At 39.0% G+C, this 24,637-nt stretch overlaps 2 protein-coding genes and 1 long non-coding RNA gene across 3 annotated transcripts; 1 reads left to right on the forward strand and 2 right to left on the reverse strand.

The window, feature by feature from the left end:
* Nucleotides 1–2,266: 2,266 nt before the first annotated feature.
* On the forward strand, nucleotides 2,267–4,042 carry LOC121805270 (probable polyamine oxidase 5). The gene has a single exon (XM_042205070.1). It carries the CDS (start codon nucleotides 2,453–2,455, stop codon nucleotides 3,968–3,970), a length of 1,518 nt encoding a protein of 505 aa, XP_042061004.1. The 5' UTR covers nucleotides 2,267–2,452; the 3' UTR covers nucleotides 3,971–4,042.
* Nucleotides 4,043–8,745: 4,703 nt separating this feature from the next.
* Nucleotides 8,746–11,333, reverse strand: LOC121804759 (alpha-1,3-arabinosyltransferase XAT3-like). The gene is made up of 2 exons (XM_042204411.1): nucleotides 11,281–11,333; nucleotides 8,746–9,671 (listed from the first exon to the last, which is right to left on the reverse strand). Exons 1-2 carry the CDS (start codon nucleotides 11,324–11,326, stop codon nucleotides 9,004–9,006), a joined length of 714 nt encoding a protein of 237 aa, XP_042060345.1. The 5' UTR covers nucleotides 11,327–11,333; the 3' UTR covers nucleotides 8,746–9,003.
* Nucleotides 11,334–21,678: 10,345 nt separating this feature from the next.
* LOC121804760 lies at nucleotides 21,679–23,780 on the reverse strand. The gene is made up of 3 exons (XR_006051206.1): nucleotides 23,201–23,780; nucleotides 23,054–23,127; nucleotides 21,679–21,736 (listed from the first exon to the last, which is right to left on the reverse strand). It is a non-coding gene; the product is annotated as an uncharacterized LOC121804760 (long non-coding RNA).
* Nucleotides 23,781–24,637: the final 857 nt, after the last annotated feature.

The following is a 24,637-nucleotide window of genomic DNA, read 5'->3' on the forward strand; positions in this document are numbered from 1 at the left end:
GAGGAGGAGAAGTATATGAATTATTTTTATGAAATAGAAAAAAAAAAGAAAATTAAGTTTGTTTCTATAAAATGGAAGAAGCAATGAATAAACTTGCTTAAATTCATATAATAGACCATATTTAGTATTGTACGTTAACACACCACCAAATTTGCAAGTTTTCTTGGTTAGAGAAAATGACATTAATTTTGTAAACATTTTATTATATATCAAGAGACGACAACATAATAAACTATACGATTTTAGGTGTTAGAAGTTGAGTTGTTGCAACGGACAACATGATGCTAAATTTTGCGACAATGCAATTTAGTTTACTTCTTTCTTTTTCCTATTTTTGTTATTTGGGGTGTGCTAATAAGAGAAACAAAGTTGAAGGCATAATTATATGTAAATGACAGATTGCATAAACTTATTGACTAATGAGGACCATTCAGTATTGTTCAGTTTGGTGGGCCGTCGTTTACCAATTCACATGTGAGGTTGGTGGCAGGCATTATCAATTTATTATTACCTCTCATTTCTCACCATTTTCATATTAATTTTTTCTTCAATTCCTCCATCTAAAATCTTCTATTACAAATCATCTTCTCTTTTAAAATCTTTTGAATATTAAAAGTGTCTATTTTATGATTATAAAAATAAAAAGTGAGTATTTAAAAGTAGATTATCAATTTTTCATCCCCTTCTTTGGCATATGGCGAATGTTATGATTGGAAAAGCCCCCACCCTTCATTGGACAATTGTCATGGTTATCTTTTATGGTGTCAAATGTTGATATGGTCGTCATAATCACAATTTAAAAAGTGAATACATCATTACATAGTAAAATCTATGTTGTAAAGTTTTTTTGGGTCAGTATAGTGGTGTAAATAGTCCTGTTAAAGATTTTGGATTTGAGTTTTACGAGTATTTTCTTATAATTTTTTAAACTTTTTACGAAGTTCTAGTTTTAAATACTAGCTTTAAAATTTACTTGTAAATTATTGAATTATTGACTTGGTCTGATTTTACAATCAATTAAGATTTTGACAACGACAAGGCTTGATAACTAGTAAATTATGTGGCACAATCGATCACATGGCATTTTAACCAAATTACGTGACATTTGTATTTGCTTTTAAATCCTTTCACTTTCGTCAATCTCTAGTTTTTTTCTATCATCTTTTAAAAATTCACGTGAAAACTGTATAATCATTCATTTGATTTTGCAATCAATCAAGATTTTGACATTGATATAACTTGTGCACTGAATTACATGGCACAATGGACAACAATCAAAACAACGTCACATTAAAGTGAACCAAATGATGTCGCATTACACTGAACGTACTTCATTTGTTGAATTAAGTTAATTCCAAGAAAGAGACAATTGACAAGAGAATTAGCTAGATGGTTTAGAGAATTGATGTAAAAACCGAAAAAACAAAAGAGAAAAGAGAAAATTAGATATGTTTTGGCACGACGTACCAGGTCAGACGGTTGAGAAAGTGAGAAGAGTTTGGCTTTTCGATAGCAATGTCTTGAGGACGTTGATATCTTGAGGATGTCACATACTGAGAATATAACCAAAGAGATGATTCTACTGTTATAATCGTGGAATGAGATATTTATTGTTTATCTTGTTACTTTATTTGGTAGAACATTGTAGTAATGGTTTAATCAAACATCACCAAGTGGGATGATTGTTGAATATAGGAGTGGATTGATTTGGAGCATTCAACGTGCTACACAATTTGCTAGATAATAATGAAATATTTTCTCCATCCAAAGTTACCTACATCATATTTCATCTTGAGCTCTCTTATATTTTCTCCATTCAACGTGCTAATTTTTTTTTGCAAAAACTTTATTTTTCTACTATTGAACTCTCTTATTTTTTCTCATACTTTATTTTTTTCCGGTTAATCTTTTAAGTATCAACATTTAATATATTTACATATGTATTCTACTATTAATGAGGTGAGTTTGAAGAGAGAACTTATTGTAAATGGACTAAAAGTGGATTCATCATCGCACTTCCTAGCCATAGACTTGATACGCTTTTACGATAACATTGACAACACTCACATGCCACATTATACTATGTGCCTACTCATATTTGTATATATGAATCCAATTGATTTGCAGCCAAGAAATGTGCCTACACACTTATATGAAACATATTAGATGCAAGGGGTGAGACTTGAACAAAAGTAGACCCATGTCTTTATTAGCTTAATGAAACTATATGTGACAATAAATAATTATCAACATTAAAATAAAAAAGAGGAGAGAGAATAAAGATCCCTTACTAAGCGATTATATATCCTCTCCATTCCAATTATCTCATCTTCAACCTCACACACACACACACACATCCCACCAAAAAAAATAAAAAAGATAAAAAATCCTTCACTGTCAAGAATCATTTTCCATTTTTGTCCCATCGTTGTGATTTTGGTAAGTGAGGGAAATGGTGAGCAAGAAGCCAAGGGTGGTTATAATCGGCGCCGGAATGGCCGGACTCACCGCCGCCAACAAGCTTCACACATCTGCCGCCGCCTCCCTCGAGCTGGCGGTGGTGGAGGGCGGCACCCGGATCGGCGGCCGCATCAGCACTTCCGAATTCTCGGGCGACCGAATTGAGCAGGGCGCCACGTGGATCCACGGGATTGAAGGCAGCCCCGTTTACAAAATCGCCAGCGATACAAACTTGCTCGCCTCCGACCAGCCGTGGGAGTGCATGGACGGCACACTCGAAGATCCCGTCACGGCGGCGGAGGGCGGCCACGCTCTCTCCCCCGCCTTCGTCGACCCGATTTCGCGCCTCTTCAACAATCTCATGGACTTCATCCAGGGCAAGATAGCCAAAACCCCCGAGCATTGCGTCGTTAGCGGCGGAGAAATCAGCGTCGGCTCGTTCCTCCGCCGCGGCCTCGCCGTGTATCTGGACAAGGAGAAGAAGGGTGCATCGGTGGGGAGCTGGAGCAAGCGATCGCTGCAAGAGGCCGTTTTCGCGATGCACGAGAGCATACAGAGGACTTACACCTCCGCCGACGATCTCTGCAGCCTCGACTACAATGCCGAGAAGGATTACATCCTCTTCCCCGGCGAGGAGATCACCATCGCCGGGGGCTACTCCGGCGTCATCGACCACCTCGCCTCCGTCCTCCCCGCCGGCGTCATCCAATTAGGCAGGAAGGTCGAAAGGATCGAGTGGGCCCCGGCCGGCGTCCGTGGCGACGGCCGCCCCGTCACTCTGCATTTCAGCGATGGGACGACCTTGTCGACGGATCACGTCATCGTGACCGTGTCCCTTGGAGTGCTCAAGTCTGGGATGAGCAGCGGGGGATCGAGCCTGTTCGATCCCCCGCTGCCCAATTGCAAGGCGGGGGCCATTTCGAGGCTCGGCTACGGCGTTGTCAACAAGGTGTTTTTGCGACTTAGCCCTGATTACTTCCCTGCCGGCGGCTTCCCCTTCCTACAAATGGTTTTCCATCCTTCGGATTCTGAACTGAGGAATCCGAAGATTCCTCAGTGGATCCGAAGGACGTCGTTTCTATGCCCTATTTATAGCAGCTCGAGAGTCGTCCTGTCCTGGTTAACAGGGCAGGAGGCTCTCGAGCTGGAGAAGCTGAGCGATGACGAGATCATCGGCGGCTTCTCGAGGACGGTGTCGAATTTGTTGCCATCACAGCCATACAATGAGAAATTCGATCAAGTGTTGAGGACGCAATGGGGGAGTAATCCTCTGTTTTTGGGATCATACAGCTATGTGGCAGTTGGATCAAGTATCGATGACATGGACACATTGGCTGAGCCGCTGCCGAAATACGGCGCCGTGGATACAGCTCCGCCGCTGCAAATCCTGTTCGCCGGCGAAGCTACGCATAAGACGCATTACTCGACCACTCACGGAGCCTACTTCAGTGGCCTCAGGGAAGCCAATAGGCTGCTTAAACATTATAATTGTATTATTAATGGTGTATGAAAAGTCAAATATTTTGTTTGTTGCAGTATTAGAAATTTTAGTTACTATTTTGGAAAGTTTTTTTTACTTTTATTGGCTGGGATGTTATTATGCTTACTATTTATTTATTTTCACTACATTCAATTTTTTATTTAAAAAAAAGAGTATATTGTGAATCCCCCCCCTCTCTCTCTGCAAAAGACATAGGGGAGGGGGCAATGAAAGGGAGAGATGGGGGGACATGTTTCCTATGGTGATTGGAAATTAAAGAAGCTTCGTTTTCAGTATATTTGAATTGATTCTTTAATTGAGATTTGAATAGCAAATAGAACAAGCTAGTTCACTTGATACATGAAATTAATGGTGGAATTGGAAAGAGTAAAAAAAACAAGCTTTGGATCTCATTGTTTCAGAGATTCTCTATTTAAGATCTATGTGAGAGGACATGATCCGTGAAATTGGCTACCATTTTTCGTCTACATTCCATCATCCCTCCATTTTTTTTTTATTTTTTGTGGGGTATCATCTCCATTTATATTTCTGACTAATTTTATTATTGTTTTAATAAATACTATTGCATTGGAACATTTGCATAGTGTTACCATGAACTCGAGAGGTGTTTCGTATGAGTAATCATGTATTCATAATGTTAAAATAAAAGTTTAATTATAGGATGGGTAAAATAAATTATGTGAGATATTCATCATTTGAATTCACGTGTAACCCCCCTTTTATGTTGGACTTACATAAAAGTTGATCAAATAAGATTTGTTAGAAGCAATTATGTGGAATCTGGGACATCATTATTTGAGGAGGGGGATACCCTCCTTGGTATATGACGCATGTTATGATTAAATAGCTCATTCCACTATAATGCTTCGTGTGGCTATCATCAATTATTGTCATTGCTCTTATTAATGCATATAATATTTTTTAAAAAATCACTACCTATATATTTAAAAGAGAAGAATTTACATTTTAGACCTCACTTTTTATGACTTAGGTATGCATTATTGGAGGATTGTGCTCTTGAAATCAGAGAATGACTCCTTAGCCTAGTGGTGCGAATTGAAAATAGAAATCTTCCACTTATGCCTTTTAAGCGGATCCTCCACTTTAATTTGTAAGGCAAGGGAATAAAATTTATGGCCACTCTTTTATTATTTTAAAACTAGTAGAATCTCAATGCCACTATAAATTTGAAAAAGGATTGCATTATTCGCTCATATCGTCGTTTAATAAGTATAAATGTAATTCATGTAAATAATTTTTCTTATTACTATTATACCTTTCAATATTGGATTGAAATCAACATAATATTTCAGAATAAGTAAAAGTTATAATAATAAAAAACATTGGATGATTAGATTAAATCATTAATGTATTACTTTTATTAATAAAATATACAAGGACACATTTTTATTCTCAAGTTGGTGTTGTTTGCTTAGAATTAAAAATTGAAAGAAAAATAAAATTATTTCTCATTTGATTCAATCAATGTCATATCGAGCATCACCACAAGATAGTTGTTTAGTATATTGATCAGACAATTTTAAAATAGGGCAAATTGCTGGAAAGGTTATAAACTTTTTCACTTTTTCGGTATTTTTCACGAACTCCAAACGTAGCACAAAATGTCATGAACTTATGCGGACTAGGGAACTTTTCCATCTGACCCGATCCTGGACTTTTCAGGGAATATTTTGCAGAAAATGGAAGTTTTATGAGTTATATAGATGCTTGGAACCTATGGACTTTCTACAAAACAATGAAGGCAATTCAAGGCAACTTTCATCAAAGTAAAAACCTAATGGGTCCACTAAACTAGCAACACTAGACTAGAAAAACAAACCTTAACATTTAATCTTAGCCCGGTCGAGCATTGACTGGCAACCTAAACGCCCGGGGAAACTCCTGGACTAACTCATCCATTGCTCGAAACGCCCGATCGGTGGTTCCTGTGTTGCTAGAACGCCCGGGATAGGAAAATTCTCTGTCTCCCTTGGGACTTCGAGCATGACCTCGGCTTCCGCATTTCCACAACTCGAACTTCTTCCTCTATGCTTATCCGTCGTATGAGTGTTCTCAAAGCCTTGCATCTTCTTGCTCATAGACCTCATTTTTTGCCGATGTAGTTCCTTGATTGGGTTTGGCTCATGATGTAGGTTCGCATCATTTTATGCGAGGTCTTTGGTTCTTTAAAAGCTTTTGGGAATTAGATGTTAAATATTTGAAGGAGACTTTGGTATTAACATCTAATCTACGGATTTTTCAACTTGGAATGGGGTTCTAAATAAATGACCGACTTAGTGACTCTAGACACACTATAAAAGCAAGGTGATAGATTGGATAATAGCTTGTTGTTGTGCATTAGATCCTAGAATTCTGCATTCATTCCCTATAACCTTTCACATCATATTTCTTGTTATTCTTGTTTTATTTCATTTTATTTTGATTTTGTTTTAGTAGTTGAATTAGGAATAAAAATCCAATTTGATTGTCCAGACAGTAATTGAATTTGGTTTGTGATACTTAGGTTGACACTATAGTCTTTGTGGGACATGATACTCTTTTTTGTCATAGTTGCATTAGTCCCGTACACTTGTGAGATAATTTTAGTAGTAAAATAAAAGCGGGTCAAATGACAAAATTACATAACAACAACGCACCACCATTTAAAATGAAATATTTACTCTATTCTTACATTATCATCTATTCTTACATTATCAGTTATTCTATTAAATTTTATGTTACTCGTAATTTGACAGTTTTTTTTTAATGTAACGACTAACTAGAGAATAGAAATTTTCTAGGCTTCAATTAAAGTATCAACTGTTAAGTAGGATTTATTTTATAACAATATCTTCTTATTTCTATAATAAATTTAATCAAAATAGTGAGTTAATGTTCAGTTAATATGAGACATGCTATTTTGTTAGAATTTCGTTTAGGAAAATAAGTTGATTTCTTGATTTTTAATTATTCGAGTCTCCAGTAAAGTGGATGTAATGTTCCAATAAAAGTTGAATGGCTATGACCTCTCTATTATGATGAATGAACATGGCCAAAGTAAGGTCTCGTTTTGGTTGATATATTGGATTTGGTATATAGTAATAGGTTTCTAATAAAAAAATTATAATTCCACTGTTAAATAGTGGAGTTATAACTATGAAAGATCGAAATCCATAATGTTCGTATTTGGAATTAAAATGTGTATATAACTATATATGGCTACAATTTTTCCTTATTTTATTATGGACCAAAATTGCACATAGAAATGAACTAATATAGTAATTGTCAAAATATGAAAATAGGTGTATATATTAAATTACAGTAAAATATTGTACTAAATATATTAAATAAGTCTTATTACAACACGCAGAGCCTCGTGGAATAAATGAATTAAGCAGCCATGATGTCCAAGGCTTTCAATAGTGTATCCTGAAATCTAGCTAAATCAAGTTTGACATCTTGCCGTTGACAAGCTCGAGTTCCTATATTCTCACAATATTGTTTAGGGAATGTGTATATTAGACTGCTGTTGGGAACTTTCCCTAAAAGGGAGCTCTCATTCGGTGTGATTATATACTCCAAATATTTCAACTTCATCTCCTCCGGATTCGCCCCAAACATTCCCCTTGCGATATTTCTCATCCCCAACGGTATAATTTGGATCACAAGTGACCACAAAAATAAATCATTAATGTAAATCTATTTAAATTTAATTACAGATAGACTTACTGGCATTTTCAGGCAGAAAAACCATGTTTGTGAGACCAGCTCCGTGGACTCCCACCAGGACGTCGATGGAGTTGACGATTTTGGCAGCGGACTCGAGATGGTCTCTGATACGATTATTATTATTATTATTATTATTATTATTATTATTATTATTATTATTATTATTATTATTATTATTATTATTATTATTATTTAGTTAGTTAATTATAGATTTGCATATCTTTTTCATATCTTTTGTCATGCTCATTAAGTTAGTATCTCTATTATAAATAAGACTATTGTTAATCTCATTATTCAATCAATGTAATTATAATAATTTTCTTTTATCTTTATCTAGTTTTCCGTTTAGAATTTCTGATTGTTGACAGAGCACGGTTTCTCTGCGACTTTCTTTATCTTTTTCACTTGATAAGGGTTTTCCCTTATCAATTGGTGCTTTCATTGTGTTCTCATCCGCCAAACCCTAGCAGCGGCTGCTGAGTAACTGCCGTCGCCGCTGTCATCATGGGTCTCTCTCCCGCGGAATTCCCTCTGGCCAAATTCCAGTCGGTGTAGGGGGGGTCGGGGTCTGGCCAAGGCGGCGGCTGAGCAATTGAAGCACGTCGCTCCAACGCGTCCATTCGAGCCTCGAGGCGAGCCAACGAAGCTAGTATATGTTCAAAAGCCATCGCCGGCGTATCCAGAGCACTCGGCGATGATGGAAACGGCTCCAGCATGCTCGCGCCGTTGCCGCAAGTCACGACGATCGACTCCGTGCGACTCATCATACGATTCGCCATGAATGATTGAGATCGACAATGAAAGCACTAGTTGTTAAGGATGTACTCCTTAACCTCGCACAAATTCCTCCGTGAGGTCGCGGGAACGTTTGCCCGTCGATCGCATACGACAAGAACTAGGATCAATTCCTCCGTGAAGTCGCGGGAATCTTTGCCCGACGATTCCCGACGATCAACAACGATAAGAACTAGGGTTTTGGATTGTAGAAGATAGGAAAATAGTGTGAATTCTCTTATTTCATTGATTGAATAATATGATAGGTTCCACATATATTTATAATGTGAATTCTCTTATTTCATTGATTGAATAATATGATAGGTTCCACACATATTTATAATATGTGGGATACGATAATATCTCAACAATAAAGTGTATCAAATCTAATAATATCATACGCAACAAATATGGTAAATCAATACTAACTTAACAATAAGATATGGGGAAATTGTCTCGTATAGTCTCCCAAATCCTGTAAGACAGAGTCGAATCCCAGCTCCCGTGCAAGTTCAACCACCTGGAACTCATTGGCCAGCCTACGATATTTTTTTTCTTGAAACGACGAGCAACCGAGGCCGACTATGATCGCCCACTGAGTCTCTCTTCAAGGAGTAGGTGCTGCGTAGAAGCCTTGTGAGGTTTCGAGCGGAGAGCCTCGCAAATGGGGATGGATCGATGGATAGATCGGATGGGTGAGCTTTGAGTCCCACAATCATATTTGTGAAGCAAAGAGTTCGATTCTCTATATCGATATCGACCACTTCGTGTCTGGAGAGACTTTCTAGGGTTTTTCTGTGCTCGGTGGTGAAGTGAGAAGAGTTGTGGTTGATGACGAGGAAGATGACGTCGCGGTTGAAGCGTTGGGAGGTGGCGAAGAGCGGGACCATCACGTCGGTGATGCTGTGGAAGTAGTTATGCGTGTGTCCACCGGTGGAGAAGAGGATGCCCGGGACGTCCAGGGTTTTCGTACAAACCGGGAGTTTTTCGGGGGGTGCTGCCTTTATTTGGACAGAAGAGATGGCTACCATGCCCGGGGGATCGTATTTCCTCGCGTATGGTTTTATTTCGCGGGGAATGTTGTAGTCGATCGGTGATCCTATGAAAATGGTGGCCGGGCTTCCCTGCAGGCGTACGTCGCCCGTGAATTCGTACACCTCGGATCTATAGTTGGAGTAGTTCTTCATTCTGCTATGGCCTTTGTATTCTGTCATGCCCCATCATTTTACGCCCAGAAGGGTCGTGTTAGAATGATAACTAGCAACTTATAATTGTGATAACTCATTGATCAGTATATTAAAAATGATAGTAAATATTGACATTTTTAAATCACTGAATTGATGGGATTATCATAGTTATCAAATTAAAATAATTATCATTTGATAATGCTTGGGAGTAGAATATATAGATTATGTTATGGATACTTACTAATTTGACGACCCAAAAAGCAGAAGGACTTTGAAACCGTGCTATAGTTGAGTGCGATCATCATCATAAATATGAGTAATATATATGCCAATGTTATCTCTCGCCTGTAGCTCATTGCATTTATCTGTTTAGGCCTCATTTTTATCCTATATGTTTGTTAATTATTGTACAAAATTATGAGAGTTTACTAAAAATCAACTTAATGTATACATACCTGTATGTGATCAAGCAAAAGGGTGCATTCCAAACACTTTTTTTATGAAAAACTAAGAGAGTATTAAATATATAACGATGAATATGCTAATTTCCTTCCTCTTATGTGTGTAATAATTTATAATGTACATTTTGATTTAAAATGAAGCTGATACTAGTTTTAATTATCGTCCCAATATAGGAAACTGATTAATTAGATAAAATATAATAGGAGAACCAATGGCAGAAAGATAATTTTGTTGATGCTAGAATCAGATGCCGATAATAATACCATATTATATGATTGCAATGAAGCCGTTTTTTGATCATTTACTCATATTTATTTCGATATATATTTGACACGTTTTATTTTCATTAGCTATAACGTTGATTCTTTCTCGTTTCTTAAATTTTGTACAAGTGATCATTAAAATATTTTTCATGTGATCGCCTATTAAACTAGCTAAATTAGGTGATTTGAGCATATCTTCATACTACTTCATGCATTATTGAAAATAAGATTACGGTAGTGCATAGTTGTCGGACCTAATTTGAACGAAGGATAATTCTATAGGATATTGGCCCCTAAAACCATAAACTTTAGTCAAAATTTGGTATTTTCCACTAACTTCAAAATTAGTCTAATATCATAAACTTTGTATTATTGTATCCATAATCTTAGGCTATGTTTGGGAACATGGAATTGGAAGTATGGATTGGAGCCTTCAATTCTAAATCTAATGCTTAGTACCACAAAAATATTTGGATTTGGAATTGAATTGCAATTCTAAATATTTCAATTCTACAATTTGAATTCTATATCAAAAGTAGAAAATTGAAATTACAAATAGTTATAAAATAACGCATTTTCACTATATATCCAATACACACGCACTACACACATTTCACACACTTCACACACACTACGCACATTCACATATTTCACATGCACTGCACACACTCCACACACACTACACATAATATACACATTTCACACACACTACATGATTGGGTTTGGTGCCCTTGCACAGTGGAAGTCATGCATAAAAAAATAAGTCATACTTGCGGATCTCTTTGACCGATTATGAGATCAATTAACCACATGTTAAACAATCAATTGCATGCTAGAACACACATAAATTCATGCTTAAGGAAATTTAAACCCTAATACATGAATTCCTATGGTTTAGAATTACCGATCTGATTCTCCAAAGAATCGTCGATTGCTTGCGCCTTCTCCATGTGATGTTCTTCGTACTCAACCACGAACCTTCTAATATGTATCCCGAACTCAGATATTTGGGTGGGAAAAGCTTGTCAGAATCAAAAAGGGCTAAATTAGAAATAAGACATAACTTCAGATCTGTGAAGAATTGATTTTCAGTCACTCCCAGAGGGGTGCACGAAAATTTATGATTAATTCACTTTTAATCTCCTTTCTAATCTCCTTTTATATAAAGTTATGATGGGTCAAATTAGGGATCCATGGAGGTTGGACTTGGGCAAACCTGTTAGACTTTTACTAATTAAATTGAGCCTCAATTTAATTCAAATCCAAACAGAATATTAGTATCATCCACTATAGTATAATGATACTAATTGCACGTCCAATCTCAAATTACGAGTATTTCGGGCTTTACCTTTTTAATTTATTATTTCCCGTGTTTAAGATATAAATATCCATTTATTAATTTCAGTCTGCTATTTGACTTTAATTAATTAATACTCCCTCCGTCCCATAAAAATATGGGCAATAGGTATGGCACGAGAATTAAGACAAAATTGTTAAAGTAAGAGAGATGAGGAGAAATGTATGGTAAAGTAAGAGAGAGGAGGAAAATGATAGTTAAAGTAGTGTTAGTGGATAGTGAGACAAACATTATTAAATTAATATAACTTTCCAAAAATGGAATGCACATATTTTTGTGGGACGGACGAAAATGGAAAGTGCACATATTTTTATGAGACTGAGGGAGTATCTTTTTCCAAGAGTTGTCTAGTTCAAAATCTTTATTTATTATTCTGGAATAAATTTCAACCGGCCGGGTTTTTGAATAATAAAACCTTTTTTCGAACACCTCTTGAGGATATTATCAAACTGGACTCACCCAGCACACGATTCATTGCAATAACAATACTAGCACCTGTAGACATTGATCACCATTACCCAAGATATTATGATTCTTGGATTGCGAAAAATCCGCACCATTTGATAAATCAAAGTAGTACATAATCAATATCGCATGCTCAATGTTATGTCAACAATTATTAAGAAATAAAAATCACTAAGACCTCATCTTTCAGTAAATAGCAAGAAAGACTTATCTCAACTGTTAGATCATTCATTGCTATACCACACTAGTGTCAATTATTTCCTAAGGTAAGGAAAAATGTGAACTGACACTGCAACCATTCACGATAGGTAGCCAAAGCCTATCTAGGTTGTGAAATTCTATTTCTCTTCTACAAAGGACCGATCGCGTCACCTTCTGTGAACGTCGTTCACGACCCAGTCTACTATGCAGAAGAATTAGACTTGTTTGCTTCTTATACATTTAAATATTTGAGAAACATCTTATAAATACATAAGCAAACACCAGTACGATAAAATTACTTCTCTCGCCTTGGGTTAGAAGTGGATTATAGAGTTTATTGTATACAAGCAATTCTATCCGTGCAACCTGCTCGAAATATGCTTTTTAGTATACCAATCCTAACATTACACACTACACATATTTAACACACTACACGCATTTCACACACTACACACATTTCACACACTAAACAAATTTCACACGTTTGACACACTACATGCATTTCACACACTTCACACACTACAGATATGCACGCATTTCACACACTACACAAATTTCACACATTTCACTCACTACACACACTACACGCATACTACACACAACACACATTTCACATACTACACACAACACACATTTCACACATACGACACACATTTGATACACATTACACACTTCACACACACTACACACATTTCAAGCGCATCCGATTTTGGACTTTTTTTCAGTTTTTAGATTTTTTTCGATCCGAACTGAACCGCATTGAGAGTCTCATTTACATTATTCTCTTTTTTACTTTGTTTTTTCTCCACTTTAACTATTTATTATCATTTATTCTAAAATATGTGTGAAAAATCAAACGTTTAATATTTAATGGTACATAGGGAGTATTATTTAATTTAATCTAGTACTTAATGACATTTTCCGTACCATAATTAAGCATCTCCTAAATAGAGAGAAATAAAAATCATAGTACTATAATACCCCTAGGTCGAAGATTAAATTATCTATCAATGCTTGGTCGAAACGTGTCCATCCAACTTTATTTGCTTGGATCTGTTATAAGGGCATCAGCAGTGGGGCACCCTATGGCGCGCCACGTCATCAGTTTTATCCTCCTTCCCCCCCACCTGCAGTGGGGCGCCCTAAGGGGCGCCCTATAGCGCGCCACATCATCATTTTATTATTTTGTTTAATTAATTTAAATGTTTTCAAATAACAAGTAACGAGTAAATAAAAAACGTCTAAATAAAAAATAGCGACGCATTAATAAAAAAAAGTTACACCATTCAACTTACAAAAAAAACAACTAAGTCGGTGCAATTCTCAACTTTCGACGCAGCTCATCGATTAACGCCCGGAGATATTCGGCTTCGTCGGGGTCGGTACACTTCTTGAGGGCCTTGTGCGTCTGCAATAACATCATCGACGCTGTTGCCAACGACTCAAACGCGATGGCCGTCTGGGTCGGGAGCGTTTCCGGAAACGGAGATGGGTTTGCAGCGGTCGAGGATGAGGTCGCGGCCGCCTTCCCCTTGGCCTTCGCAGCCTTGACGCTGGGAGGATACCGGTGTGCCGGAACTCCCTTCATCCACGTACGTCCGGTTGAGGTCAACCGGGTGATTGCCGCTGCCGCTGCTCGTGTAATCACCAGCTTCGGTGGTCTTCGTCCTCTTCGGCGTACCAGTGTGCAGAATTCCACCTTGGAACTTCTGCTTGTCCCTCAAGAGCGCCCAGATGGCCTCGTGCTTGAAGTCGCCGTACATCGACCGGTACGACAACAGCGCTTTAGCACGCAAGTCGCTCAAGCTCTCGCCGCTCCCCTGTGCCCGCGTGAACTTCTCGAACTCCGCCGCGTACAAGTTCACTTGCTTCTTCACTTGATCCCAGTGCTTGCGGAGTTGCTCACGTTTGCACTTGTACGCGGTCGGCGGCTTGGCCTCATTGTAGAGGCCGGCGATGCGCTCCCAGTACGAGACCTGCCTCTGGTTGTTCGCGAAAATCGGGTCTTCCGATATATCTACCCAACACCGGGCCAAAATGAGGGTTTCATCGTCGATGTAGTTCGTACGGCCGGGGGCGTACTCATCGCAATTTCCGGGAGGCGGCAACTTCTGCGCCCGCTGCCGGTTCCGCTTCTTTTTGGCTGGGGCAGAAGCGGTCGCGGCGGGTTCGGGATCGGCCGTTGCGGCGTCACGGCGGCAGGGAGCGCTTGGTCGGTTTGGAGACGGTTCCATGTCAGACAACTCGTACGATTCCGTACTGAAATCGGGATCGTACTGGGTGTCAGCGTCGAACGAACGATATTCGCCGGGTTCTGTACCCGTGTCACGACCGCATTTTCTAAGGATAGAAAACACGGTTGATCGCGACTAGGGGAGGATTAAAGAAGCGGGGAAGAAAGGGGAAAATCAACACAACTCAACCACAACCCGAAACAAATGGAAATAGCTCGAAATAAATCAGAGTTTTGAACAAAATAGACTTGAGTCTTTTAAGATGCACAACGGAAGCAAATGAACGCGGTTCCATGTATGAAGACATGAACCTCCGAGAGTCAAAATCTGACTGAAGTAAGTGTCTTGTCTCAATAGCACTTCCTCCACCACTTCGCTGCTCAACCTGCACATTTAGAAATATATGCAGGGCTGAGTACAAAAAGTACTCAGTGAACACATTGCCGAAAATTACACATATACATTTGAAAATATTGTCAAGCCATCATCACAGTAACACTCGGGGGTGTTATTGAAAGTGCCCGAGCTTACTAAAAATATTCACATTGGACTGCAGTCCCTTTTTCCTGTACTTAGCCATATTTGATCACATTGTGCCGTTGAGATGGTGTTCTCACACGGTCACCTTCCCTGCCCATCATGTCAGAGGTTCCCATGTACCGGGAAGGTGGCCACCTTCCACGGTCATCTTCTCTGCCGTTCACGGTCAGAGGTTCCAAGTAGGGACACCACCCTACTAGGACTCAAAATCGAATCGATTCACATATATCATCTTTCATAATTCACTTGGCCTTAGCCAAACAGATAGGCATCATACACAAAACATTTATGGCAAGACAATATCTTTAAAAATCATGAACATGTGTTCGTGTTTTCACAATATACGATTTGTATTTGTCGTATAAGAAAGCTCACCTTGGTCGTTTAGATTCCTTAACTTGAATTTTCCTGACTCCACCCTTAACTCACGGAGATAGCCTTTTGAAAACAAACAACGTACTAATAAGACTCGAGAAATTCACATACTTATAGGAATGCATGCCCCTACTTTATTTCTTTTATCATTTGTCCACCGTTAGAAAAATTTTAGAAACTTGCATATTAATTAAATTGGAAAAATTTAATTAATAGCACTTCTTTATTAAACTTAATTATTTATGTGACTTGAGAATTTCGGCTCCCTCTTTCTTTCCATTTCCTTAGCGGCCGCCCTAGGCGTCGAGGGCGACGCCGGTCGGTCCTTCACATTTCCAACTTCAACATTTTCCGTTCAGAAACTTAGTAATTTATTCAGGGATTAATTTATTAAGCTCCAAGCTCAATTCATTAAATTAATTCCATCCCAACAATTAAAATCTCGGCCCAAACTAATATTTAATTTTCGGCCCAGTTGTTTAATTCATCACAACCCATTCAACAATTATAAGAATGCTTCCTGGCCTAATTAAATTAGAGAGTCTGCCAAATTCCTTAAATAAAAACAGCCCATTATACCAATTAATTATTAGGGCCCAACCTAAAAAAAATTGGCCCAAACCAAACAAAAAGCAACAATTTCCCTTACTCCCTCCATCTCGGTCAACTCCCTCTCTCTCTTTCTCACCATTCTAATTCATTTCTTCTCTTTCTTCGTTTTCCCCCAAATTCACAAAAGAAAGAACAGTCTCTCCCCCCCCCCTCTCCTCTTTCTCTCCCTCGGCTACACTCACGCCGCCACCGCCGTTGCCGTACGCGCGGCGGCTCACCGTCGCTGCCCTTCACCTCTCCCGAGCCGCCGCCGCCGCCGCGGATCCGCCTCCTTCCTCTCCTCCTCCTTCTCCCTTCTCTCCCTCTCTCTCTCTTCCTTTCCAGCCTCACGCCGTCGCGCCGCCATCCCCTCTCCGTCTTTCCAGATTCGCCGCTCGCTCCATCGCGTTGATTGCCGTTCGCCGCTGACGACGCTCGACATCGCCGCTGCTGTCACGACGCTGTCGGTGCAGCCGCCGATTCCCCGAAAGAGTTGCTGCTGCCGGGGGCCGCTGCCGGGAGACGCGACGCTGCTGCTGTCTCGCCGGGAAGACGCGACGCAGCTGCCGGGAGGCGCTGCTGTACCAGCCTGCCGGTCAGCTTCCGATTGACTCCGAGTCCACCCCGAACCGACACCGCGCAGCTCCGAGCAACTCCGAACAGCCCCGAAACGTCCCGAAACTAACCCGTTCTGCCCCGAAAGATAAGTTCCCTTTACCAAGTTCTTTCGCATTTCGAATTAATCGTGGGAGTGTTCAATTGTGTTAATTGCTTGAGTTATGCGATTAGTTTGGATTATGGTATGTTTATGCATAAACTGATGATTGAAACTCGAAATTGGGAAAGGATTTTACCTCGATAATCCGATATCGATTGTGAAATTGTAGGACCAAAAGGAGTAGCCCACTGGATATTGCAGATTCAGTTTCTGTCAAAATTTTACATATTTGATTTCCAAAAGAAGTGCGAAATTGTGCTATTAACGGAGGAGTACGAATTACCTGTAATTCAATTGATTGAGCTCTCGGTTTCTTGAATTTTCTTGCTGCGGAAACCGATCGGAGGAAAGAAATGGATTGAAGATTTAATATTGAGGGAGAGTAGTTAAAGACATGGGAGAGATTTAGCAGAGGAGAATGGGCGGTTTGGATGTGGGAGGAGGAAAATATCTTAGAATTTTTAATTAAAATGATTGACTTGGTGACCAAGTTAGATAAATTTGATTTTTTTTTATAGTAAATAATTGATTATTTATTTATTTACTTGTTTAACTAATTTGGTGTAGGTATAATCGGTTCAAGCTCGTGGCCGTCCGCGTTGAAGTACCCGATTTTCTTTAGAACGAAGGATGTATTAAGTTAAATTTTCGTTGGACTTTTATTGAATGTATCGGACATTAAAATTTTAATTATGGGTCTTGATTCTTTTATTATACATATATATATTTTTTATATACTTGGCTGGCGTTAGAAACAACAACGACACTCTATCGTAGCTCAGATTTAATCGCATACACGTCACTTATATAGATAATCAAGCTAATAATATTGTTTCTAATAATATCGGTTTTAAGGGTCGTTACATTCTACCCCTCTTAAAAGAAGAAATTTAGGAGGTGTTTAGACGAAAAGTTCGGGATATTTCTCCTTCATTTTCTCTTCTAGCTCTCATGTTGCCTCTTCCTGTCCGTGGTTTTTCCACAATACTTTCACTGTAGTAATCGACTTATTCCGAAGCTGCTGCACCTTTCGATCTAGTATTTACACCGGCTTTTCTTCGTTACTCAGGTTAGGCTGTAGAGCGATTTCTTCGTGGCGCATCACTTTTTTTTTTTGGTCGAACACGTACCTTTCAAGTTGGGAGACGCGGAATACGTTGTGTACGTTCCCCAAAGTTGGGTGGTAATGTCAAGCGTTTTGCTACTGGGCCCACTTCCTCCAGAATTTCATAGGGTCCAATAAATCGTGGTTTTAGCTTACCTTTGAGTCCAAATCTGGTTATTCCTTTGGAAGGGGATATTTTCAAAAAGACTTTCTCTCCGATGTTAAATTTCAATTCGGTTCGACGTTCGTTGGCATAGGATTTATTTATTTATTTTTGGCGTTTTCTGCAGTGGTCAATGTCTTGCCTCCCATGAGGGTCTCACGCGAGGAAATATAGAGTTGATCTAACCGTTTTAACTTTGATAGGAACTAAATTTGGGATCCCAAGAGAAATATTCGAATCGTTCTTGCTTTGTGTAGGCTCCAAGGTAACCATGAAAACAAAATAATTATAATTATTTCAATTACGTGAGTGTTTGGTTCACCACAAACTCTCACCAGTAGCTTGCAACAAAGGTTTTCATGAAGTGCAAAGGCTAGGCTAAATTGGGCTCATTATGCTGACTCCAAGAAAAGAAAAGATACAACTTCAAAGGGCTTGAGCTATACCCATAGGACTTGGAAATTTTATTGTGGGAAGAGCTTGTCGGATGGAATAAATTGCAAAAGTGGGGATATGATGAATAGAATGTAGATGTCAATAATAGATGACCAATAATACAATAAAAATGAAAAGTGAAGTAGAAAAGTTTCAAGTATCCCCAAATGATAGCAGGGAGACCTAAGATGGTTTGTTACAAATGGATTTGAAAAGAATAGGATAAACAAACAATTGCAATTTGCTCAACAACACTGTGATAGAAGATCATATCAACGAATTTTTTTTTTTTTTAAGTAGTTCAGGGAAACTGACTAATAAAGAGGGCAACAAGAGGAAACTAGCCAAGAGAGAAGCAATGTGTCAGCTTTAACATGGAGCTTGCGGAAAAGCTCAAATCAAGAGACAATAGTCATATTTGAATTCAGAAGATAAGAATACTCATGTAAAACAAAGAGCTTGTCAATAAGTATGTCTGAAAACACAAAGGGTCAAATATAAAAGGTTTAAGGTCTCACCAGATGGCTGTTCCAATATAGTAAGACTGAAAATGATTGGGCTCAAGTGGATTTGAGAAAAAGAAGAATAGCAATGAACTACCATTTTGGGTCAACAACATCGTGATACTATATCACGTTAACGAATTCACAAAGTTTACAACCAAATCACGGAAATTAACTAGTAGAGAAGACAATCAAAGCAAACTAGTTCAGGGAGAGAGCAAATTGATTTAGACCCGGAGTTGCTGAAGATCTCAAAGCATGATGGAATAATTGTAGGGGAATTAATAAGAGGGAACTACTCATATAAAATAAAGATCTTTTCAAGAAGCACTTTTGAAAACACAAAAGTCCACTAATGATCTTTGAAGAATATATTATCATTGAAGAGACAATAGTTTAGAGAAACATGTTCATTCTGAAGGCTATAAATAAAGCAGCTCCTAGTATAGGAGTTTGGTGGCAAGAATTCAGAGAGTCAAAGTATTGCTTTTATACAGAACGAGTAAAGAAAGACCGTAGTCACTGGAGGTTATCAGAAAACATGAGGGAGCAAGCTGAAAACTGAAAGTGATTCACAACCTTGACATAGAAGAGGAAAAATAATGGCACATTACCTTGCAAAAGAAGTCATTTAATATCTTAATTCAACAAAAGTATTTTCATCAAGGGGGATGTGAGAAAATGGGATTCAAGGGGACCCAAGTAAGCGCTGCTGATGAATCTTCTTGGTTAACTACAATGGTGATTCTCCCTTGTTTAACTCTTTATAGAGAATGGTAAACGAGTTATGGAAAACTTTGGTTACAAGTTACTTTCACTTTATGATCACGTTAGATGACCATATGTGGCGATTACGACTCTCTGGTACTCTCGGTTCGTCATAACGCTCATCCTCGTAACACGTCGTTTCTGATTACTTATATTGTATAGCTAGGTTCTTTCTTTACATTGTAATCATATTTTCTTGCTATGTATGTGTACATCGCTTAATTGGATCAAAGGTATGATCCTTTGGAGTGATTGGATTGTCAAGAAAGACAAAAGCTAACCTAGATTATTCATGTCATTGGGACGTATAAAATGACATCTAACCCCTACCACCTTTCTAGAACATCGTTTTGTTCTATGTTGGATTGCTTTTCTCGTGACAAAGTTTCTCTCTTATCCCGTCCTTTTCTTTTCGTCGCTCAGGAAAGCGAGAAATGTTCATAATGTACTTCTAAGTTCGAGTTCATATTGTGTTCTAGAAGGAACGCATAACTAAGTATTCTAAGTTCTTGGAAATTTTGATTTCCCCATTCTAGCAACATGATTCAATGACTAGTAAAAAGATGCATCATTTCACAAACTCAAAAAGAGACATCATTTCAACAATTGGTATCAGACTCGTATACTTTATACTTTCATATTTCAGTACCTTTTTCCGTTCAGGAAAGTCACTTCTTTTATTTATACATTCACAGTCATTAGCCAAGAAAAGACATACTAACTCTTTCTTTAAGCATGCTACCAAATCAAGAAACATCAACTCTTTCTTTAAACTTGGTATTTTCATCTGTTCACTCAAATTAACTGCATGAGTTATTTCTCCATTTCAAACTTTCAAACATCTTGACTTTCTTCTAAAAAAGAACAAGTTCCATTTTTTCCTCGTTGAGTGCGATTGGTGGGAGTGCTAAGAGCATTTTCATCGATTAGATAGTCTAGTGGAACAAGGCTAGACCAAAGATTTTCAAAGAAGACTTCTCGGGTTCAGAGCGAGAAAGAATGCTCTGATACCACTCTGTCACGACCGCATTTTCTAAGGATAGAAAACACGGTTGATCGCGACTAGGGGAGGATTAAAGAAGCAGGGAAGAAAGGGGAAAATCAACACAACTCAACCACAACCCGAAACAAATGGAAATAGCTCGAAATAAATCAGAGTTTTGAACAAAATAGACTTGAGTCTTTTAAGATGCACAACGGAAGCAAATGAACGCGGTTCCATGTATGAAGACATGAACCTCCGAGAGTCAAAATCTGACTGAAGTAAGTGTCTTGTCTCAATAGCACTTCCTCCACCACTTCGCTGCTCAACCTGCACATTTAGAAATATATGCAGGGCTGAGTACAAAAAGTACTCAGTGAACACATTGCCGAAAATTACACATATACATTTGAAAATATTGTCAAGCCATCATCACAGTAACACTCGGGGGTGTTATTGAAAGTGCCCGAGCTTACTAAAAATATTCACATTGGACTGCAGTCCCTTTTTCCTGTACTTAGCCATATCTGATCACATTGTGCCGTTGAGATGGTGTTCTCACACGGTCACCTTCCCTGCCCATCATGTCAGAGGTTCCCATGTACCGGGAAGGTGGCCACCTTCCACGGTCATCTTCTCTGCTGTTCACGGTCAGAGGTTCCAAGTAGGGACACCACCCTACTAGGACTCAAAATCGAATCGATTCACATATATCATCTTTCATAATTCACTTGGCCTTAGCCAAACAGATAGGCATCATACACAAAACATTTATGGCAAGACAATATCTTTAAAAATCATGAACATGTGTTCGTGTTTTCACAATATACGATTTGTATTTGTCGTATAAGAAAGCTCACCTTGGTCGTTTAGATTCCTTAACTTGAATTTTCCTGACTCCACCCTTAACTCACGGAGATAGCCTTTTGAAAACAAACAACGTACTAATAAGACTCGAGAAATTCACATACTTATAGGAATGCATGCCCCTACTTTATTTCTTTTATCATTTGTCCACCGTTAGAAAAATTTTAGAAACTTGCATATTAATTAAATTGGAAAAATTTAATTAATAGCACTTCTTTATTAAACTTAATTATTTATGTGACTTGAGAATTTCGGCTCCCTCTTTCTTTCCATTTCCTTAGCGGCCGCCCTAGGCGTCGAGGGCGACGCCGGTCGGTCCTTCACATTTCCAACTTCAACATTTTCCGTTCAGAAACTTAGTAATTTATTCAGGGATTAATTTATTAAGCTCCAAGCTCAATTCTTTAAATTAATTCCATCCCAACAATTAAAATCTCGGCCCAAACTAATATTTAATTTTCGGCCCAGTTGTTTAATTCATCACAACCCATTCAACAATTATAAGAATACTTCCTGGCCTAATTAAATTAGAGAGTCTGCCCAATTCCTTAAATAAAAACAGCCCATTATACCAATTAATTATTAGGGCCCAACCTAAAAAAAATTGGCCCAAACCAAACAAAAAGCAACAATTTCCCTTACTCCCTCCATCTCGGTCAACTCCCTCTCTCTCTTTCTCACCATTCTAATTCATTTCTTCTCTTTCTTCGTTTTCCCCCAAATTCACAAAAGAAAGAACAGTCTCTCCCCCCCCCTCTCCTCTTTCTCTCCCTCGGCTACACTCACGCCGCCACCGCCGCTGCCGTACGCGCGGCGGCTCGCCGTCGCTGCCCTTCACCTCTCCCGAGCCGCCGCCGCCGCCGCGGATCCGCCTCCTTCCTCTCCTCCTCCTTCTCCCTTCTCTCCCTCTCTCTCTCTTCCTTTCCAGCCTCACGCCGTCGCGCCGCCATCCCCTCTCCGTCTTTCCAGATTCGCCGCTCGCTCCATCGCGTTGATTGCCGTTCGCCGCTGACGACGCTCGACATCGCCGCTGCTGTCACGACGCTGTCGGTGCAGCCGCCGATTCCCCGAAAGAGTTGCTGCTGCCGGGAGGCGCTGCTGTCCCAGCCTGCCGGTCAGCTTCCGATTGACTCCGAGTTCACCCCGAACCGACACCGCGCAGCTCCGAGCAACTCCGAACAGACCCGAAACGTCCCGAAACTAACCCGTTCTGCCCCGAAAGATAAGTTCCCTTTACCAAGTTCTTTCGCATTTCGAATTAATCGTGGGAGTGTTCAATTGTGTTAATTGCTTGAGTTATGCGATTAGTTTGGATTATGGTATGTTTATGCATAAACTGATGATTGAAACTCGAAATTGGGAAAGGATTTTACCTCGATAATCCGATATCGATTGTGAAATTGTAGGACCAAAAGGAGTAGCCCACTGGATTTTGCAGATTCAGTTTCTGTCAAAATTTTACATATTTGATTTCCAAAAGAAGTGCGAAATTGTGCTATTAACGGAGGAGTACGAATTACCTGTAATTCAATTGATTGAGCTCTCGGTTTCTTGAATTTTCTTGCTGCGGAAACCGATCGGAGGAAAGAAATGGATTGAAGATTTAATATTGAGGGAGAGTAGTTAAAGACATGGGAGAGATTTAGCAGAGGAGAATGGGCGGTTTGGATGTGGGAGGAGGAAAATATCTTAGAATTTTTAATTAAAATGATTGACTTGGTGACCAAGTTAGATAAATTTGATTTTTTTTATAGTAAATAATTGATTATTTATTTATTTACTTGTTTAACTAATTTGGTGTAGGTATAATCGGTTCAAGCTCGTGGCCGTCCGCGTTGAAGTACCCGATTTTCTTTAGAACGAAGGATGTATTAAGTTAAATTTTCGTTGGACTTTTATTGAATGTATCGGACATTAAAATTTTAATTATGGGTCTTGATTCTTTTATTATACATATATATATTTTTTATATACTTGGCTGGCGTTAGAAACAACAACGACACTCTATCGTAGCTCAGATTTAATCGCATACACGTCACTTATATAGATAATCAAGCTAATAATATTGTTTCTAATAATATCGGTTTTAAGGGTCGTTACAACCCGGCCAACGCGCCTCTCCGCTAAACATAGGACTATTGGGACTTGAATCCATTTCGTAGTAATTATGTAAATGTAATAAGTTTTGAAAGTGAAATCGTGAAATGAAATTACAAATGAACTCTATTTATAAAAAAACGAAACTGCGTGCCATCTTCCGCGTCGATCGTCCGCGTAGCCCACAGTGGGCCGCACGATGGCCTATCGTCCGCGGCCATCGTCCTCGTAGGCCGCAATGGGGCGGACGATGGCGCGGACGATGGACATCGTCCGCGCTATACTCTGCGCCCTTAGTATAGGGCGCGACGATCGTCCGCGGCCTATGTCACGCACCCGCAATGGGCGGACGATGGCGGGCGCGGACGATGCGCGCCATCGGGCGTGCCATCGTCCGCCCCATTGCGGATGGCCTAAATACAATTTTGTACTTTGAATCTTATTTCAGTAATCGAAATGTCGAATCACATTTACCGCTTATTCTTTTATGGCTTGTCTTTAAACGACCAATTAGTTATTAAATAAATATAGTTTGGCCCATGTTGTGATTTGCGAAATCTAAATTGGCTTCACCTCCATCATATGCAATGAAAACTACTTTAATTTGCCCAAAATATAAACATAATAAACTGATTAAAAAGGATAGGTAGCTTTATTGGTACCAAATACAACAACGACATCTCTATCGTTATTAGCGAATTGCGTTGTAGTACTAATTCATAAAAGTATGTTATCATGTACGCATCAATCCTTACTTTAAAAAGTACTTAAATAAAGTATGAAAAGAATAATAAAGAGAACATCTTTTACACAAAATAAATAAACATATATGGGAGGATTTGACGGGTGTCTAATAATAG

This window comes from Salvia splendens, chromosome 5 (genome assembly GCF_004379255.2).
Source record: "Salvia splendens isolate huo1 chromosome 5, SspV2, whole genome shotgun sequence".
NCBI lineage: Eukaryota > Viridiplantae > Streptophyta > Magnoliopsida > Lamiales > Lamiaceae > Salvia > Salvia splendens.

What these genes read in the sequence shown, in the direction of transcription:
- LOC121805270 (XM_042205070.1), top strand. Translation starts at nt 2,453, where the DNA reads ATGGTGAGCAAGAAGCCAAGGGTGGTTATAATCGGCGCCGGAATGGCC.
- LOC121804759 (XM_042204411.1), bottom strand. Translation starts at nt 11,326, where the DNA reads ATGGAGAAGGCGCAAGCAATCGACGATTCTTTGGAGAATCAGATCG. An exon ending in TTCTTTGGAGAATCAGATCG is followed by an intron (nt 9,672 to 11,280) that starts GTAATTCTAAAC and finishes GGGGCATGACAG; the next exon opens with AATACAAAGGCCATAGCAGA.